Here is an 18,672-nt window from a genome sequence, read left to right as displayed (position 1 = left end):
TTTTCTTAAAATATACGAAGTATAAAGTAAAATTTATCAAATACTATTGAAAATTTTATAAAATAATTTTTTCCATACTTAATTAGCCGTACCGTATCCTCTATTTTCTAAACATCTGTATTGCATACCCGTTTCGTGTCCATACCCAATCTATCCTGTACCCGTTCTAGTGAAACCTAGTATTTCATCTCACATTTACATGTGTAATAAAAATTTAAGCGTGAAAATTTTTAGTTGACTAATATTCTTATTTATATATACTTTTAGTGATATATGAGTGATAATATACATTTAATATATAATCAATAATATCTTTTATTAAACTGTAATAAAAACTTGGCTAAAATAAGTAGGATATAAGTTTTTATAGATTATAATGATTGTTCAATAATATGCTATATCATATTATCATATATCCTTTCCTAACTTTGAAGGAGTATGAAATATATGTATTTATATTATCTCGTTGCATATAATCTTGAGTTAGCTGACATATTTAGGAATGGAAAGTTAGGCGGGAAAATTTTTAACCATAGAGTGACATGTGTCAAGGTGTAGCTTGAGTGCCCTCTGTAAAAGTATAATTATTAAAGATTTCTTTATTTGTTCGTCTGCCGAGGGTTGAAGATTTAGGGCTTCGTAATCTTCGGAAGTATCTAGAATATCATATGAGTATTTTCACTCAAACATTATTCAATAGTGGATTTCAAGCCGAATTAGTGCTAATTCACATATTGTATTGCTTCGGATGAAGTTTTTTGTTTAGGTGATCGTTGATTGAATCTGTGATGTAATTAGTTCTAAGGTGGTTTGTACTTGTGTTGGAATTTTAGATTTCCTTAGCTATCTTTTATTAATGAAATCTTTTTTTTTTTTTTTTTTTTTTTTTTTAAGCTAGAGTTGGATTTGCACATCTGCCGAGACACATCTTTGACCATTAATATCTTTAATTAGAGGTTAGTAAAAATTATGAAAAAAATAATTTATAAAAGTAGAATTTATGACTAATGCAACAACATTTTATAAGATCATATATATATATATATATATATATATATATATATATATATATATATTATATTGGTAAAAAAATTAAGTCAATGATAACCTATGAATAGTGAAATATTCCAACTTTAGCTTATAAAAAAAACGGAGGGAGTACAAAATTAGGGTGTTGAGTGAATGGAAAATGGATATGCATAGCAAGAGATCCAAACCCGATAGAAAGATAACAAATTGGTGGGTCAAGTATTATTGAAAAAAGGACTAATCTGAAGTTGCTTTCTTCCAATTTACTACGAGTAGCATTGTTTGAGTGACCTGTAGTACAGTAGCATTCCGTAGTATAATATCGCTTTGATTACCTCATTACTTTCTTACTCTTTCTCTCTCCTCTAAATTACTCTCTCTTCTCACTCATTCATTCTCAGATACTCTCTGCACATCCCCACCTGAAGCATAAACCCTGAAGATTCATACTACTTTTTATCAGGTAATTTCATTTCATTTCTGGGATCTCTTCTTTTTTATGAATTAAAGATCTGTTTTTTTGTTTGATTAAATTTGTTGATCTCATACCCAGTAATTTTATATTTGTTAATCTGCATTTTGTTATTCTTAATTTGGTTTCTTCTTCAAGTTGAAGTTCCTTCAATGGATCCCTTTCTCGTTGTTCAATCTCACCCCCTCTTTTGGGTTTCCTTTATTCTTTTCCTTTTTTTCCTTTTCTGATTTCATTTTATTTTTTTGTTTTTTTTACTTATTTGTCTCCTAATTTCTGTTTATTGGCATGAAATTAAAATTGAATTTGACTGTTTTTTCCTAAACTGTAGATGAATTGAAGATATATGTATGTATATATATCTGTCTATGAGTGTGATTTTTGGTGATTTCATTCTATTTTACTAAAATAAAAAATAAAAAAATTGCATTATGAATCAGTCCATGCAGCAAAACCTCATATAATTTCCATAGAATAAGATTAATTATCTTGTTTGATTGTGGGTTTTGTGCTTTCTTAATTGGATAGGAGGTGGATTATGGGAGCTACTACTGTCATTTTCAGAAGAATGGGTGTTGAACCCAGATTCAATTGCATTTGTATACCTTCACTTTGATGTTTCAACCCTTTCTTCCTTCCTAACTTCCTATGGCTTCCAATAATGCTATTAAAGCTTCGTCTGATCGCCAACATAGACTAGGGCGTTCGGCCTTTCCTTCCCAGGTTTCTGCCTCCACCAAATCTAAACCCAAATTCACTGACCACTTTGCGAACTCACTGCAGATTGCCTCCAAGCACCCTGATAAATCTAAACCCACCAACCAAAATGCATCCCTCAATTTGTTGTCCGGTGTTGAGCCCTCTTTGGCTGGCATAGATCCTGTTGAGAATGAAGCTAGGATTTTGGAGGATTTATCCACTGATCATGAGAAGAAAACATCAGAATATGGAAGTATCAAAGACAGTTCAGTGTCTGCTAAATTTAGTGATGGAACAAGCAGCCTTGCTAAGACAAGTGGAAGTGCCAAAACAAGTGGCCGGCTTGATTTTGTTGAAAGTGGCAAGAGTAGTTTGTGTAGAGGAAGCACTAGCACCGATGTTAGTGATGAGAGCAGTTGCAGCAGCTTTAGTAGCAGCATTAGCAAGCCTCACAAGGGGAATGATGTCAGATGGGAGGCTATTCAAATAGTCCGTGCGAGAGATGGAATGTTGGGGTTGAGCCACTTTAGACTGCTCAAAAGGTTGGGATGCGGGGATATTGGTAGTGTGTACCTTGCTGAGCTGAGTGGAACTAAGTGTTACTTTGCCATGAAGGTAATGGACAAAGCATCTTTGGCTAGTCGCAAGAAGTTACTACGAGCTCAGACAGAGAGAGAGATTCTTCAATCTCTGGACCACCCTTTCCTTCCTACTCTGTATACCCACTTTGAGACCGATAAATTCTCATGCTTGGTAATGGAATTCTGCCCGGGTGGAGATTTGCACACTCTTAGGCAGAGGCAGCCAGGGAAATATTTTACTGAACAGGCAGTAAAGTAAGATTACCTACAGCTCAAGTACTAATTATACTTTGTACATGGTGTCATTTTTCTTGTTAATTGTTCTGTCTATCTATCTTTACCATTGATCTTTTGGATTTCTTTGTGGTATATCTTTGCAAGGACGGATAATTTTTTCTACTTGACATGTTATTGTTCGTTTGTTCACTGAATATGTCTGAACTGAATCACATTTCAAGATCTTAAATTTATTCATTCCACAATCTGATATTGGCAAGCTAACTTAGAGAGCTGCCCGATTTTCCCTGTGCTGCAACGGTAGAGGATTGAGACTCCATGGTACAATTCTGTGCTTAATCACATTTTGCTGTTGTTGACCAGTTACATCTCTGAAGGTTCAATGAATATAATTCATAATTTTGGTAATGAGGGTTCCTTGTATGGTGTGTTTGCTGGTGCTAAGCCTTGCACCACTAATACTTAAGATATCTAAGGCACTGAGTTTGTTCTCCAGTGGCTTGTACTCTTGTAGGAACTCTTGTCAATATGAGATGCAAGCAATACCAGCATTGTGTTCTGTGCTTCAACTTTTGATTAGGAAAGATTGACCTTCATCATTGTGTCACATGGGCGTATAATTTTTTTCAAAATGTGATGCAACCACGCTGACTTCTGTTTTGCAATCAACTCTTGCAGATTTTATGTAGCAGAAGTCCTCCTGTCGCTGGAGTATCTTCACATGCTTGGGATTGTCTATCGTGATCTTAAGCCTGAGAACGTCCTTGTGAGAGAAGATGGACACATAATGCTCTCAGACTTTGATCTATCTCTTCGTTGTGCTGTGAGTCCAACACTAGTGAAGTCATCATCAAACGAGACGGAGCCATTGCGAAAAGACCAAGGTTACTGTGTTCAGCCAGCTTGTATTGAGCCTTCCTGCATTCAACCTTCATGTGTTGCGCCGACAACATGCTTCTCGCCACGTTTTTTTACAAGTAGGTCCAAGAAAGATAAGAAGGCAAAGAATGAAATTGGAAACCAAGTGAATCCACTGCCTGAGCTTATGGCAGAGCCAACCAGTGCCAGATCAATGTCTTTTGTTGGTACCCATGAGTACTTGGCTCCCGAAATCATCAAAGGGGAAGGTCATGGAAGTGCAGTCGACTGGTGGACGTTTGGGATCTTTCTTTATGAGCTGTTATTCGGAAGAACTCCTTTCAAGGGTTCAGGGAACCGTGCTACTCTGTTCAATGTTGTGGGGCAACCTCTAAGATTTCCTGAATCCCCAGCTGTAAGTTTTGCAGGCAGGGATCTCATAAAGGGGTTGCTTGTGAAAGAACCACTGCATAGGTTGGCATACAAAAGAGGGGCAACAGAGATTAAGCAACACCCATTTTTTGAAGGTGTGAACTGGGCACTAATACGGTGTGCTACACCTCCTGAGATACCGAAGCCTGTTGTTATTGAAAAGGCAGCAGCTCCTCCTCCTCATGAAAAAGCTGATCTTGCTATGAGGGCATCTGATCAAAAGGGTTCTGACAATTATCTTGAATTTGATTTCTTCTGAGGTTGCAATCTTTGTTCCAATTTTCTTCTTCTTTTTTTTTTTTTTTTTTTTTTTTTTTTTTTTCCATAAATGTTTCGCATTCTGCTGGATTAGGAGAACTATTGCCAAAAAGATTTGATCTTTATAATTATCTGGTGAGCACAAATTGGGAGAAATGCGGTGGAGTTGGAGTGCCCCTGTACTGAGGAGGCAGAAGCAGATATGGTTGCTATATGCTGATCCAGGCCTGCAATGGCTGTAACTGGTTTTTGCCTGTAATGTATTTATGTTAAAACTAATGTATTGGGTGCGGTGTAAACTCTCCAAATACTCGAAAGAGAGGTAAAATGTATATGTATCTTAAAATGTGCTCCATTTGTTTCAGAGCTTTTTATTTTTCAAAAGTATTTACCCTACTCGTTGCACGTAACATTTTTATTAAAGTCGGATACATGTAGTCATTGTGGAGTAAATTAGCCATTGCTATTACTAGTAGATACTTGCTACTCTCTTGAAACCATAAACTCATGAAGAGAGTGACCCATAAGGGTCATTATCCAAAATTTGTTGGATGAAATTCTTCTTTATGTAAACTCTAGGTCACACTCTTTGAAAGATGTCTTCTTTTTTTAAAAGATTAATTTATATAAAATGATCTTTATTAAGAAGGATGAATAAAAATGGTAGTGTATATAAAAAGTTAGAATTATCTTTTATTAAACAACATAATTGCACATGCTAAAGAATCAAATTTTCCTGCTGGCTGTACTGCACCAAGGCAAGGGTGACTACATGTGCATGATTAAGGACTAAAGTAACATAATTCTGTATTGTTAAAGGGCTGGGAGTCATAATTAGGGTCTAAAGTCAGTAGATCAAAGTAGGATTCGGAGTATTTATTAAAGACATTTAAATAAGTACATATTACTTGATATTATTATTGCATCTTTGTCGGATTAAATGTCTCCTAAATGGAATTATTGTATGTTGGTCCAGATATACAATAGTACTCCGCAGCAGAGTACAGATACAACAACTTTAAAAGTGAAGTGAACTACTCAAGTGTGAGGTTGCATATAATCTTTACAAGTCACAACTCTCGGGGTGGAACGGCGGCCAAGTGGGAAACAGGAAGGTCATATTTGCAAAAAATAATAATAATGAAAAAATGCGGTGAGCGTGGATCGAACACGCGACCTTCAGATCTTCAGTCTGACGCTCTCCCAACTGAGCTATCCCCGCTTGTTGTATTCACCCTCCTACGTAAATAAAAGATTCAACCTTTAAAGCAACAAGAAAAGGAGCTGTGGGACGTAGGAGGCTGCTGTTGCTGCTCGTCAAATTGATTACGGCCGTCACTAGAGGCAGCTATTGGAGAAGAAGTGGTATTTGAATGCAGATGATCTTCAGAAGTTCGATAATACTCCGACATGTTCAGTTTTTTGCCTTGACATACGATTGTGAGCTCGCACCCCTCATCTGCATTTTGCCTTATCTGATCTGCTACTGTCGCACTTCCTTTTCCTGCTTTCAGTTTCCTGTTAAATCACACCATGCACCAATCTTTACTTTCATTTTTGTAAAAAATTTATACTCATTCTTTTACAGACATACTCTTAATTCCTATAATGTATGTACTAAATCCGTTTTCCTTGACAAATATAATGCTCCCTATATATATATATATATATATATATATATATATATATATATATATATATATATATATATATATATATATATATATATATATATATATTTTAATTAAGCGCCTCACATGCAGTAGGCTTCGATTAGTTATGGCCAATGCTTATAAGTTTAACTAGTTATAATCTTGCTTTATATTTAGTTGGTTTCTGTAATACCTCAAGTTGGACTTGGACATTCCTACAACCAATTGGCGAATGTTGAGAACAGAAATCAACTCCACAATAGCATTTGCCACGAAATCACTCTCGATCAGTATAGTCTCTACCTGTACCTGTACATGTTCATTGTTTAAATTAGTAAGTAATTCTTGTTAGATACATGCATTACTGCTAATTAGCCTAGCTAATACATATGCTGGCCTAAGAGCACTTAACTAAATCTAAGTTTATGGGATTAGCATTCATGGATTACCCGATGTGGAGTGCAGATATCGATGTACTTGGTAAGTAATCCCCGCCTCTTCCTGGTATCCTCCACCATGTAACTCTCCACAAGGTCTGGACTCACTTGAGTCTTTGGTACCACCCCTCCTCCAACTGCAATCTCTCTTTATTAGCAAAATGCATGTATTATCATATGCTAATTCCCAATTCCTAAAAGATAAATATGTTATGTACATATAATTTACTGTATGCCATCAATATCCCCAATATATAATTTTAGGTTCCAGATTCTCTTAAACCATATTTCATTTAATTTAATATAGCCAAGTAAAGGGAGCTAATAAATTATTCATTAAGATTTGTAATTATACGAAGTAGTTATTAGAGAAAAAAAACTGAAGGATATGGCAAGCCAGTTAAGATTAAGAATTAACGAAGAAATGTGTATAAAAGAATAGTAGTATAGTTAAGGAGATGAGGTGTGTACTTACAAGGGCTTGGAATGAATTTGAGGTCAGAGAAGACGTGAATGAGATAAACAAGAGTAGTCCCAGGATGAACAGAATGCTTGAGGGTCCATAGAAGCGCACCATTGCTTGATTCACTCTTGCCCACCGCAACATATACCACATCATCAGATGATCTTCCACTGTTATTGTGGATATCAATAGAGAACAAACTTGTGGTATTAGTTATTATGCCACCTTCACTGATAGTAGTCAACTGCTGCCCTCCTGATCTCCCAATAAAGCTAGTTTTATTTTTATTAAGATTATTATTTTTTTGATGTGATGATGAAGATGATGCAACAAGAATCTCTTCATCTTCCTCCATTATCTCAATGATCTCGCTCACATCCCCAAAATAACCATCCGCAACTGCAGGAGCAGCACGATCATAATTGCTGTTGTGTATGGAATCAAAACGAGAGTAGTGATGATGGTCAACTGATACAGGGCTGGTGGCGGCTTTTGCAGTGGCATTGGCATCGCTGTCATCGGCCCTGCTAGGGGATGTTATACTTGTGATTTCCATAGACGAGCTTAAGGTTGAAGGTTCTGACACTACTTTAGTTTAATTTGTTTGATGAGATTGATCTTTGTTTTTATATTCTGGCCTGACTCTAGCATAAGGGTTTCTAGTTTCTACCAACAAGATGTAATGATAATAATACTGTATTATTTATCCAAGTAACGAAGACTTATGAGGAGCAGGTATAGGAGAAGGCTAAGAAGGCGAATACTTGCTGATAATAAAATCTTATCCTATGATATGATATGCCTCTCTAATGTAGGGAAGGGCAGGAATCTGAAATTATAATTCCCTGTAACTATATTATATTTCAAAGTTTTGATATACTCTGAATGTCTGATCAAGGGAGTTAGATGGTGCCGACTCTGTTGGTGCTGACTTTGTTGCTCTTCAATTCCGTGGCCTGAAATATTTGATCAAGAGAGTACAATTAACTCTTTTAAGTTGTTGAATATTCTCAATCCCTTCCTTAGCAACATATAGGTCTCTATTAACGTGGGCCTTGCTAGTGTGATTTTTTTCTTAATTCTACCTTTACTATCATTATCAGCTGCTAGTCTACCAGTGCCTGTTACGGACTAAAGGCTAGACAAAATTGTTATTTCCCATTCCCTTGGTGTCTCGGTTACAAACTTACAACCAAATTATTCAAACCTGAATGCGTCGTGGTACTATAATTACTACGGAGTACTTCCTATTGCATTAGCGTTTATAGGTGGTGTTTGTTTTTTTTTTTTTTTTCTTTATTTTTATGTTACCAGTTGCATTGTTACTTGAAACAGTCCAGCATAAGGTACCTGTAGTTGCATAATATGTAGTCTAGTGTCATGGATAGTTTTTTTTTTTTTTTTTTTTTTTTTTTTCTTTTTTTTTTCTAGTGAGAAAAATCCCTGAAGGAAAAGTCTCAAGGCCAGAAATCTGCATGTCAATATTCAAAAAAGGAATATGCGAATACGTGAGAGAATCACGGAAAACTATTTCCAAAGAATTCGTCATGACATGACAGCTACATATACTCCTAATTTAATATATTGTGTTACTACTCTGTATAATGTGCAATATTATCTTATTACAAGGGTTTATTGTTTGTCCCTTACCTTCCTCACAAGTCACTAATATTAACTTAGAAATAGTAGGATACACATACAATTAAAAAAAAAAAAACATATTTACAACATACTTTGTGATTGAGTATATAAATCAATTATGGGCTTCAACCATCAGTTTAAACTTTTGATTGAGTTGGTCTTTCAACATGGTATTATAGCCATTTCAAACTCAAAGGACTCTCATATAAAGGGGCGTGATAGAATATATAAACTAATACTGGATTTCAACCATCACTTTAAGCTTTTGGTTAAGTTAATCCTTCAACACTTTGTTTCATGTGAAATATCAAGCTCATACTCCCTCCGTTCTTTGCTAAATTATTATATACGATGTATCTATAACATCATAAAATTTGAACTGTTGTCTTAAGCAATATTTATCTCTTTTTCATGTGATTCTAACAAGCTATCCACTTGGTCTAATAATTCGTCATTGCTTCACAAATTATATTATTTATTATGATAGTACAGAGTTGTGTTATTGTTCAAAAAGGATGAAATCCTCACAACATCCTGAAAGAGCTGTAACCTTGGATTACAAATTTTTATTAACGCCTCTATACTCTATAGCTACATCATCTAGCAGTCTTTACTCCAGCATTGTGATGTAAATAAACAGAAAATTTTCCATACACCTGCCTGAGGTCTCTGCAGAAGAAACTGAGATCACCCAAAACTGTTAAGAGTCCGAGTTATACAGAACTGGACCCTGACTCAACAGATGGTTCAAATGGAAATAACGATCAGGGTTCATGACCACTTAACGATGACAGCTCTCAAGGGAATGATGATTCGAGAAATTGATTGCTGCACCAAGAATATACCAGCTCCTCAATGGTGGGATCAGGTTGTAACATTGAAGCTACAAAAACCAACATCATTGGCTCAGTTTAAGAAACAGTTATACCAATGAAAACATAATCTCAATTGCAATATAGAGATCCTTCCCCAGCCATAAGCTACAACAATTTTTTTTTATTTTTTTATTTTTTTTTTTTTTTTTTTTTTTTTTGCTGTACAAGAACATTTTAATACAACGATGAGAGAACATGCAAATTCTATAATATTTTTGTCTGTAACATGAGCTTATGGGCAGGATATTGATACTAAAGGCAAATTTCAGAATTAGGTTCCTCTGTATCACTCTGAAGTGTCAATTCAGCTTCAGTTGTTTGATGGATTTGCTCTGGTTGATGCGATGCAGCTCCACTTCCAAAGCACTCTTTGCAGACTCTGCCATTTCAGCAGTCTTTAGAGCTTCCTCTTCCTTCATCTTTAGTTCTTCTATCTCCTTTGAAACAGCTTCATATTTTTTAGCTGCTTCCTTTTGGCTTGCCACTAGATCTTCTACCAGAGCCAAGTTTGCAGTTACTTTTATATAAGCTAACTTTTCAGATTCATCAACTTTCTCCATCAAAGTGTTGTAATCTTCAGTCGATAACTTAATCTTTCCACTGCTTTCAGAAGTAGATTCCTGAGCAGCCTCAGCTTTTTCAGAAAGAGCTTTAATCTCATCTTGTGCAGCTCTTTCTGCTGCTTTGGCTTCTTCTACTTCTTTCAATAAACTTGCTAGCTTATTTTCCATCTCTGCTATTGACTCTGTGATAGTTTTGGATTCTTGCTTCCGCTCCTCTATTTCCTTCTTCATCTCTTGAGTTCCTTGCCTAGCTCTCTCAGTTTCCAGTGTCAGTAGCTCAATCAATATGGCCGTATCATCAGAGACATCCGCTGCACTTGTTTTATTTACAACACCAGCTTCAAGTACATTCTTGTGATCGTCTACTTCGGCTTGAAGCTTGTTGACTAAAGCATCTATTTCCTTCTGCTTATGCTTCTGCTCTGCCAATTCTTTTCCAACATGTTCTAGCTCTTGCTCGAGGGATTCAACTGAATGTTGAACAGATGACTTCTCCTCTGCTATCTTCTCTAGTGATTTCTTAGCATTCTCAAGCTCAAAAGTTGTTCCTTTATGAGATTCTAAATAAGTAGCTCGGGATTTTGATAACTTTTCTTCAATATATAAAATTTCAGCTTTAGTTTCCACAAGTTTCAACTGCAGATTTTCATCCGACAGTAGAGATTGGTGTTCATTCTTCAGAGTGAGCAATTTATACTCCAACTCTTCCCTGGAAAGTTTATCAAAACATAGCTCCTCACGTTTATATGTTGAAAGCTTCTGGTGCTCCTCTTCAGTGTCTTTAGAAGAAGATTTGATTTTGGCTATTGCTTCCTGCATGCTAGAAATCTGCTTGGTGAGGTCACTGACTCTGTGCTGGTGAGCTTCTGCTGCCTCATCTGCTTTTTGTTTATCGCGTAAAGCAGCGGCTTTGGCTTCTAAAGTCATGTCATATTCCCTACGCACGCTGTTGAGTAGTTGTTTTGATGCATCAAGCTCCAAGATGGCAGCATTGTACTCCTCTCTGGTGGCATCCAGATCTTGTTGTACACTATCAACCACGTCTTGAGCATTAACGCTAGATGATATTGCTTCTTCAAGCTCCCTAGCCCTAACATTTAGAGCTTCTGAATTTTCAAGTACGGACTTCTTGGATTCATTGATGGATTTTAGTTTTTGTTTGAGTTCATCAAAAGTCCTTCGAGCCTTGTCAAGTTCAGGTATGATTTTATTTTCTCGGAGTCAGCTCCTCTCAGTTGCTCCTTCAGTTTATTCAGCTCAGTCAAAGCAATATGTAGCTGTGCCTCCTTATCTAATACTACCTGCTTAATTTCACGTATGAAATAGAATTAATAGTAAACAAATTGACATCAACTTTCTGGTATGACTATTAAATCAAAAATATACCTGTGCTTGAGGTTTGAAACTATTCTTGGTAACAAGAGGTTTGGCTTTAGGAGAGAACGATGATGATGCTTCAACAAAGAGACTGACAGCATCTTTGACAGATTGGAAAGGAGCTTTGGTATCAATCTCTCCTACTTCGACTGCCTTCGGGGAGCTTCCTATGGAGTTCTGTCGTGTCCTTGCTATGTTCATCATGTTAGGTAATTGAAGTACTTATTCAACTGGTAGATCAATTAATGATGCACCATAACTTTGTTTGCAACAACAAAAAATTGCAACCTGACATATGGTTGGCAACATCAGAATTTTGCATGCTACTCCAGATTATATGTTGTCCTTCTATCAATTAAATCTCAGTATTCATGTGAAATTTTTTGATGACTTCAATCACTCTGTTTTCTTAGGACACTTGGATCATAACAAAAAGCTTTAATGTCATATTCGTATAGGAGATCCTTACAGTTAAATAATATTATCAAGTAAATAATAATATACAAGTATGAAATTACACACTAGCTATATTTTTTTTTTGTTTTTTTTTTTGTTGAAAGTAAAAATCCCTTCATTGTATAAGAATTAAAGGGATTAAATTATACAGAGCATCTAAAAATTAAATCAAGGTTGTATTAGCACCAAAAAAAAAAAAATCTGAAAACAATATGTGCATGTTGAAATAAAATATAATCTAATTACATTGTTGGTAGAGATGAGCATACCTGAAGAGAAAAATAGGAGTTATGTATTGGAAGGCAATTAGCTTCAAGTTATCAATTTAGAAAGGGAGATAATACTATGGTAAAATTCTATGATCAATCTTCGTAACAACGTTGCTGAATGCCCAGAACTATTATTATGAATTCAAGTTAGAAGGCAAATGATGAATTAAAACTGAAATGCAAGAAAGAGATTAATCTGCAATAGAATGAAAATGAGAGAAAAAAAGTAGAAGAGAAGAGAGGACAAATAGGAGCCACACAATTAAAGAGGTTAACACGAACATTGCTCAACAAAGCCTACAATGCTGGACATTATATTACTATTTTTAGATGAGAGATGTGGTTTTGTGGATGTATGTTTGATAAAACTAAATAAATTTGTGTGATATAATCTCATCCAACTTCTTACCTAGCACTAAACTTAGTTCGTGCGCTTTGACCTTGTTTCTTATTAACATACTTGTCATAGAAACATAATGTAAAAAATAACAAACTATTAACTTGGTATTACAGAACTTCAGCTGTATTTTTGTGTTCTGTCACTCGTTGCAGATTGCTGAATGCTGATAGAAAAATCCAAAAAAAAAAAAGAAAAAGAAAAATAAAGCTAGCTCTGTATCATGGTTGTTACGCATGGTAATATTTTCATCTGGAGCATACTCATGGTATACAAGCTTCGAGAATGTTTTGGTTTTGTGTTAATATTAATCTTCCTAGAGATAGGAAGCCCGTACTCACCACAAGGGAAAACATATGGAATAAAAGGCAACATACGAGCAAATAAGCAGAAAATTGACAGAGTGAAGAAAATGTTCCCATTCAAAACCAGGTACATAATGTGATACAAGTAAGAACAAAAAAGCAGCTACATTATGCAATGTAAGTGAAAAGATAGGCAATTAGACAGTAACTATGTATGGGGAGTTTACATCCAGCCCATAGCACAACATCCCTCCAAGTAAAAAACATGAATGTTGGAAGGTTAAAGGACAAGCCTGAAGGTAAGGTTGATCCTGACAGCATCTAGTTTAGTACGTTTAGGCACGGAATGAATCCAATCCCTCTGAGTGTAACCTTTCATAACCAAAAGCGATCCATGTTTTAATAAAAAGGAATGCTGATCCTGATCAGCATTGTTGGTTGTCTTCAACCGCTTGCTTGCAGGTTCATTACTTGAATTCGCCTTTGACACTAGTAGAAATAACAGATCGGAGCAGACAGGCCGAAAAACACAGCATTGTAAAGTTAATTACGACTTACAAGACTAGTAGCAAACTAGCAATATATACAGTACACATACTAGCAGTACCTGATTTATTGGATTTTTTCTTCAAGAAAAAGTGACGTTCGCAACCAAAGGAAAGGGAAGCAATTAGAGGAGTGGGACCATAAAGAGGTTCATCATCAGAATGCCAAGAAACGTAGTCATTACCACAATTGTATCTATTCAAAAGCAAGCTATTGAAATGACTTCCAGGAACAGCATCTTCAACCTTGAAAATTTGTTTAACAAATTGTTCAATCAAACTATATTACAGTTAAGTAGCAGTTTTGATTAAAAGATAAAATGAGACGTACCGCTTGGAGAAGATGATTAAGGGGTGGGAATTGGTGCCAAGGGTAAGCATGAGGTTGATAGCCACTATATTTCAATTTGGAAACTCCCTCACTTGCAACATAGCAGCTTTCACGGGGCTGCAACCGTTTTTATCAGCTTTAGTTACAAGTAATGAGGGTGTGTAATCAGGTGATTCAGGTCCAATTAAGTATACATATAACATGAAAATCAGGGCTAACCACATCAATTTCTTGAGTACTAAGGTGTGTTCGGTTCACCTTAACAAAATAAATTTCAAAGACTAATTAAGGCTTATCAAATCGTATCAGGCGTACATATAACATGAAAATCTTTCCGGGCTATAACTGAACAATCTGTTCTTTTATATGCCCATGTACATTGGGCTATAACTGCATGTAAATACCGCCTTTTATTAAAACATGGGATTTAAAACCACCCTGCATTTGATTGCAAAACCTATGTCGTTTTGGAGCGTAATGGTCCATACGCCTCCACGAACCAGGGATTAAAGTCAATTTCAGGTAACCCGTGCTATTTAAATAAATTAATGAATAAAAAAATAAGGATATATACCTGGAGGCATGAACGGCCAAATACATGGATGGTAGGGCGAGTCCATGGAATATGATTGTTGAGGTATTCAAAGTATTTCCAGGCATCCTCGTACTCTAGAAATCTGGGGTAATATTCAACTTCACTTCCATTTCCTAATTCTATGATCTTACTTTTTATATTACTTTTCCGTATTTCTGACAACAACAATTCTCCTTCTCCTTCGACCCTTTTGCTGTTGCTTTTGTTCAGATTCACTGCATTTGAATCTGATTTTTCATTTTCACATTCTTTTGCTTTTGAGCTTTCCATTTTCTCAAAAAAAGGATTTTTCTGGAAAAAGAATCAACTTTGATTTGCCAATTTTATATACCACAACTGCTGTCAACAAACATGGGTTTATGTTACAAGGGTTAATAAGTTAATGATGGAGACCCAATTTCAATGTACAACAAGAATACGTTTTATAAGTTGTACTTCCTATTAAATTAAGATTAATTTTTGACAAGTTTCAAATAGGGATTAAATTTGTTTATATTAGTGAAAATCATACAATTTTAAAAGCATATACATGTAATTATAAACTAGGATGATAAGTGAACTTAAATGCAGAATTGTTTGCGGTTCAAAGCGCACAAATTTTTTTTTTCCAAGGCATCCACAAGCCCGCGTATAAACCAACATTAAACTACAGGTAATATTTTTTTTAATTTTCTTTATCAACTTTAACAATTTCGTTAATTTGTACTTAACGATATTTTAAGATATTAACAATTGAAGATATACGTTGACAAGCAAAAAAGTCAAAAAGTTACAATTAGGACTTTTAATGAAACATAAGGGTATGATTATGGTACATCTATAATTGTGAGCAATTCACATATTACACCCAATTTATAATTTATATCCTCTCACAAGCTCATGACGTTAACTATTACACATGGGGAGGATCGGAGGACTGTGGAAGGGCCTTAATGTAGGACGACTTCATGCAATATAACAGCAACAAAGAAACCTTAGCTACGAACTCACAGCTTATCACAAACATACACTGATGCACAGCGTACATGTTTTGATCAACTTTTTCCAGCAGACCCCTTCACTTCTCCATTTACCTAAATTGTAAATCACACGACCCACTACAACTACAAGCTTGTTCTTATACTCTAGCATACAATAATTTAATATTACAGCTCCCTCACTAATCATGTAACAATCACTACTCCTAGGCTCCTAGCTCAGCAATTATGACCATTCAAACAAAAACCCAACACCATACATCAAAGTTCTAGCTAGAGAGGGAATCCGGGTTAGGATTTTCTAACTTGAGTTTCAATTCAATTTCTCCAGATTCAACCCCACATAGCCTTAACCATAGCTCTTGAACAATTTCACCATCCACACAATTAATACAACTCTCTCTCACAAGACAGTTATCACTGTCCGGGATCACCTTTCTCAAAGTTGTTTCCCCTGAAGAAACCTTCAGGATCTGCTTTAGTCTTGCTGCTGATACAAGTGGTTGTATATTTACATGAGCATATCCCATCTTGTCATCTGCCTTGAACCGATCTTTGTCAAACACTTCCTGTACAACAATAGCCAACCCAAATTTATAAGGAAGTTTAACATGCTTACATCTGATTATATTTGACCCAAATCTAAGAGGTATAAACAGCCTGATATAGAAGTAATAAGGCAGTCATACTGTCTTTGTCGGTCATGTATCTTACTACATTACAATAAAGAACAATGCTCTTTTTCCTACAAAATCTAACTTGAGGCTGCCATAAGTCTGATTATGATAAAGACGGTTGTATTAAGCGTCCATATAGCCATATACGGGTGATCAACAAGCTAAGATTGATTAGACAAAGGAAAGGACAAAAGTTTATGAATTGTAAAGTCGTAAGCAAATCAATCAGTAAACAGCTTTTTAAAGTCATTCTTATCTCTTCAGTCAACAAGTAGACTAGTCAATAATCAACATTAGCTCCCAACTACTACATTATTGTAAGCATCTGTAATTCTGATGTACACAGGAAAACCACTTCCAAGTGCAACATAAGTTTCTCGCTTAATCAAGCAAGCTAAGGGCAAAACCACACTCTGCAAACATGAAAAGCAAAGACATAAAATGTAGAAAAAAAAAGAAGCAATACTTAAAACTAAATTACTCACCAAATTGAGAGTTCCAACAGAATCTGTGAGGGAAAAGGTAAGCTCTTCATTCCAAACAGGGTTTAGGCAGCTGTTAATAACCTTAGTCTTTGCAACCTGAAGAAAAAGAGCAACAATCTTCAAACTACGATACAAAACAAAGATACACCGAATTACTCTAATATGATATCAGGACAAATAAATGAATTATTTATAAGAATCATAGCTTAGAATCTAGATGATAGATATAATGCATTGTTAAAAAAGCGAAACCTGATCACCAAGCTTGAATTTGACATAAGGGTCACTGGTTTTGAAGTCCCTAACAACCAACCTCTTGCCTTGCACTACCACAACTTTGAGAATACCTGCAGGATTCGACATCTGCCCGAAAACGGTATCGTTAACTAACAATTCATAACAACAGACAAGATGTAGCAGAAATACATCCTAAATCATTCAGGAATAGATATGGCAGAAATACAACCTCAATCATTTAGAGGTCAAATACAAATACTCAATTGTAAAAACAAAAAAAAAACAACTTTTACACCACAGTTAGTTCAAATACTAAAATTGAATAAAAATAAAGGAATAAGTTGAACCAAAACCTTAGGAATGGCAAAAAAAGGTGAAATTAAAGAAAGAAAATCTTAACCTTGAGAAAAATCAAAGTTGGTGGATTGATGTAAATTCTTCTGTTGGCTGCGATGGAGATTGGGAGTGGAAAAACGAGTGAATTGGATTTCCATATAAACACAAAGAAACCCAACTATAATTAATTGTTAATTAGTGGTATTAATTATTAATGAAAGACATAAGTATGTTTGTCTGACCTCTTCCTTCATCATCCACTTCTTTGAGTTCCTACTTCCTACCCACCGTGTGCTGAAACCAACAAAAGTCAAGTCCACACTGCTAAATAGATTTTTTTTTTTTTAAATAAAATAAATAAAATGGAATGTAATAATGTGTCTCTCTACTCTCTAGTCTAAGGAAACTTTCTCAAATGGTGTCAAACTTTGGGACTTTTCTTCCATTGTCCTTCTTCACATAAATCAGGAATTTTTTATACTAGCCACGTGGATGATGCGATTATTATGGAATATATAATAGATAACTAGTATTTGGGCCTAGACGATGTCTCGGGTCATTACCTTTTTTCTTGTTAGTAAATTTGTTATACATATTAATATTTTGTATCATAAGGTAACATAAAATATCACATAATTTGGTGGTAAGATGTTCATCTTTAGAGTTAAAGGTTATGTGTTAAAATCTTATGGAGAACATTTTTTAAAAATATAAGTGCATGGCACATAGACGTTCTTAGGAACGCTTTTTAATATCTTAATATAGATTTTATAATATTCAATGTTTGATTTATTTTTACTCACATAAATATTATCAGTATAGTTCATTTTCTTATTGTCAATTAAAATTTGTTAATGTAGAGCTCGTATTTAGTATATATAGATAGATACATTTTAACTTTTAAATGTTGATGTAAGTATGTAATCCCTCTTATTTATAGTGAGATGCTTTGTGATAACCACAAAGAAAATAAAAAAGTAAATATTTTGAACTAAGCCATCAGTGATTGAATCAGGCAATGACCTTTAGGTAACAATTGGTAACCAAGGAACAAATTTTTTAATCATATTATGTACTCCGTATTAATATCTTTTTTAACACAAATAGAAGAGTTTATATATTAATTATATACTCCGTATTGTGTCTTGAAAGAGCCTACTCCGTATTATTCTTCTTATTGAACAATTCTTCATCGTAAATTAAACCTTTCCTTTTCATTGATAGTAACAATGCCATCTCTATCGTTTAGAAATGAAGAATGTTGTGGATTATTGGATATTCTTCTACTTATATCCTTGAGGTTGAGGGTTCGAAGTTTTATGTTTATAACACTTGCAATTCTTTGAATGGTGTTGATACGGAATGAAAACACTGCAAAATAGCATCTGATGTGGCAATACTGGCAAATGTACTTACAAATTAAAATGGCCTACCAATTTGGGACGACGTACTAATAAACACTTTACAGTGTACACCCTCGGTGGATTC

General features: G+C 35.0%; 4 protein-coding genes, 1 non-coding gene and 1 pseudogene across 5 annotated transcripts; 1 reads left to right on the top strand and 5 right to left on the bottom strand.

The window, feature by feature from the left end:
* The first annotated feature begins 1,343 nt into the window (after window positions 1–1,343).
* LOC110687505 (serine/threonine-protein kinase D6PKL2-like) lies at window positions 1,344–4,953 on the top strand. Its single transcript, XM_021864160.1, has 3 exons — window positions 1,344–1,492; window positions 2,030–3,036; window positions 3,697–4,953. The coding sequence occupies exons 2-3, from the start codon at window positions 2,150–2,152 to the stop codon at window positions 4,565–4,567; spliced, it is 1,758 nt and encodes a 585-aa protein (XP_021719852.1). The 5' UTR covers window positions 1,344–1,492; window positions 2,030–2,149; the 3' UTR covers window positions 4,568–4,953.
* Window positions 4,954–5,453: 500 nt separating this feature from the next.
* Window positions 5,454–8,272, bottom strand: LOC110687502. The gene is made up of 4 exons (XM_021864157.1): window positions 7,131–8,272; window positions 6,668–6,792; window positions 6,412–6,527; window positions 5,454–6,084 (listed from the first exon to the last, which is right to left on the bottom strand). Exons 1-4 carry the CDS (start codon window positions 7,672–7,674, stop codon window positions 5,823–5,825), a joined length of 1,047 nt encoding a protein of 348 aa, XP_021719849.1. The 5' UTR covers window positions 7,675–8,272; the 3' UTR covers window positions 5,454–5,822.
* Window positions 5,716–5,788, bottom strand: TRNAF-GAA. Its single transcript has one exon. It is a non-coding gene; the product is annotated as a tRNA-Phe (tRNA).
* Window positions 8,273–9,102: 830 nt separating the features above from the next.
* On the bottom strand, window positions 9,103–12,059 carry LOC110687501 (annotated as a pseudogene).
* A 142-nt stretch (window positions 12,060–12,201) lies between these two features.
* On the bottom strand, window positions 12,202–15,155 carry LOC110687503 (DNA oxidative demethylase ALKBH2-like). Its single transcript, XM_021864158.1, has 4 exons — window positions 14,452–15,155; window positions 13,878–13,994; window positions 13,609–13,792; window positions 12,202–13,490 (listed from the first exon to the last, which is right to left on the bottom strand). Exons 1-4 carry the CDS (start codon window positions 14,740–14,742, stop codon window positions 13,282–13,284), a joined length of 801 nt encoding a protein of 266 aa, XP_021719850.1. The 5' UTR covers window positions 14,743–15,155; the 3' UTR covers window positions 12,202–13,281.
* Window positions 15,156–15,316: 161 nt separating this feature from the next.
* LOC110687504 (protein C2-DOMAIN ABA-RELATED 11-like) lies at window positions 15,317–17,597 on the bottom strand. The gene is made up of 5 exons (XM_021864159.1): window positions 17,427–17,597; window positions 17,249–17,295; window positions 16,864–16,974; window positions 16,612–16,707; window positions 15,317–16,018 (listed from the first exon to the last, which is right to left on the bottom strand). Exons 3-5 carry the CDS (start codon window positions 16,972–16,974, stop codon window positions 15,719–15,721), a joined length of 507 nt encoding a protein of 168 aa, XP_021719851.1. The 5' UTR covers window positions 17,249–17,295; window positions 17,427–17,597; the 3' UTR covers window positions 15,317–15,718.
* Between the last annotated feature and the right edge of the window lie 1,075 nt (window positions 17,598–18,672).

Source organism: Chenopodium quinoa, unplaced genomic scaffold (genome assembly GCF_001683475.1).
Source record: "Chenopodium quinoa cultivar QQ74 unplaced genomic scaffold, ASM168347v1, whole genome shotgun sequence".
NCBI lineage: Eukaryota > Viridiplantae > Streptophyta > Magnoliopsida > Caryophyllales > Amaranthaceae > Chenopodium > Chenopodium quinoa.
This window is presented reverse-complemented; position numbering and strand designations above follow the sequence as displayed.

What these genes read in the sequence shown, in the direction of transcription:
- LOC110687505 (XM_021864160.1), top strand. Translation starts at nt 2,150, where the DNA reads ATGGCTTCCAATAATGCTATTAAAGCTTCGTCTGATCGCCAACATAGA. An exon ending in TTTACTGAACAGGCAGTAAA is followed by an intron (nt 3,037 to 3,696) that starts GTAAGATTACCT and finishes CAACTCTTGCAG; the next exon opens with ATTTTATGTAGCAGAAGTCC.
- LOC110687502 (XM_021864157.1), bottom strand. Translation starts at nt 7,674, where the DNA reads ATGGAAATCACAAGTATAACATCCCCTAGCAGGGCCGATGACAGCGAT. An exon ending in CAAATTCATTCCAAGCCCTT is followed by an intron (nt 6,793 to 7,130) that starts GTAAGTACACAC and finishes GAGAGATTGCAG; the next exon opens with TTGGAGGAGGGGTGGTACCA. An exon ending in ATATCTGCACTCCACATCGG is followed by an intron (nt 6,528 to 6,667) that starts GTAATCCATGAA and finishes GAACATGTACAG; the next exon opens with GTACAGGTAGAGACTATACT.
- LOC110687503 (XM_021864158.1), bottom strand. Translation starts at nt 14,742, where the DNA reads ATGGAAAGCTCAAAAGCAAAAGAATGTGAAAATGAAAAATCAGATTCA. An exon ending in TTGGCCGTTCATGCCTCCAG is followed by an intron (nt 13,995 to 14,451) that starts GTATATATCCTT and finishes AAACGGTTGCAG; the next exon opens with CCCCGTGAAAGCTGCTATGT. An exon ending in TTAATCATCTTCTCCAAGCG is followed by an intron (nt 13,793 to 13,877) that starts GTACGTCTCATT and finishes CAAATTTTCAAG; the next exon opens with GTTGAAGATGCTGTTCCTGG.
- LOC110687504 (XM_021864159.1), bottom strand. Translation starts at nt 16,974, where the DNA reads ATGTCGAATCCTGCAGGTATTCTCAAAGTTGTGGTAGTGCAAGGCAAG. An exon ending in AATTCAAGCTTGGTGATCAG is followed by an intron (nt 16,708 to 16,863) that starts GTTTCGCTTTTT and finishes CTTTTTCTTCAG; the next exon opens with GTTGCAAAGACTAAGGTTAT. An exon ending in CTGTTGGAACTCTCAATTTG is followed by an intron (nt 16,019 to 16,611) that starts GTGAGTAATTTA and finishes ATTGTTGTACAG; the next exon opens with GAAGTGTTTGACAAAGATCG.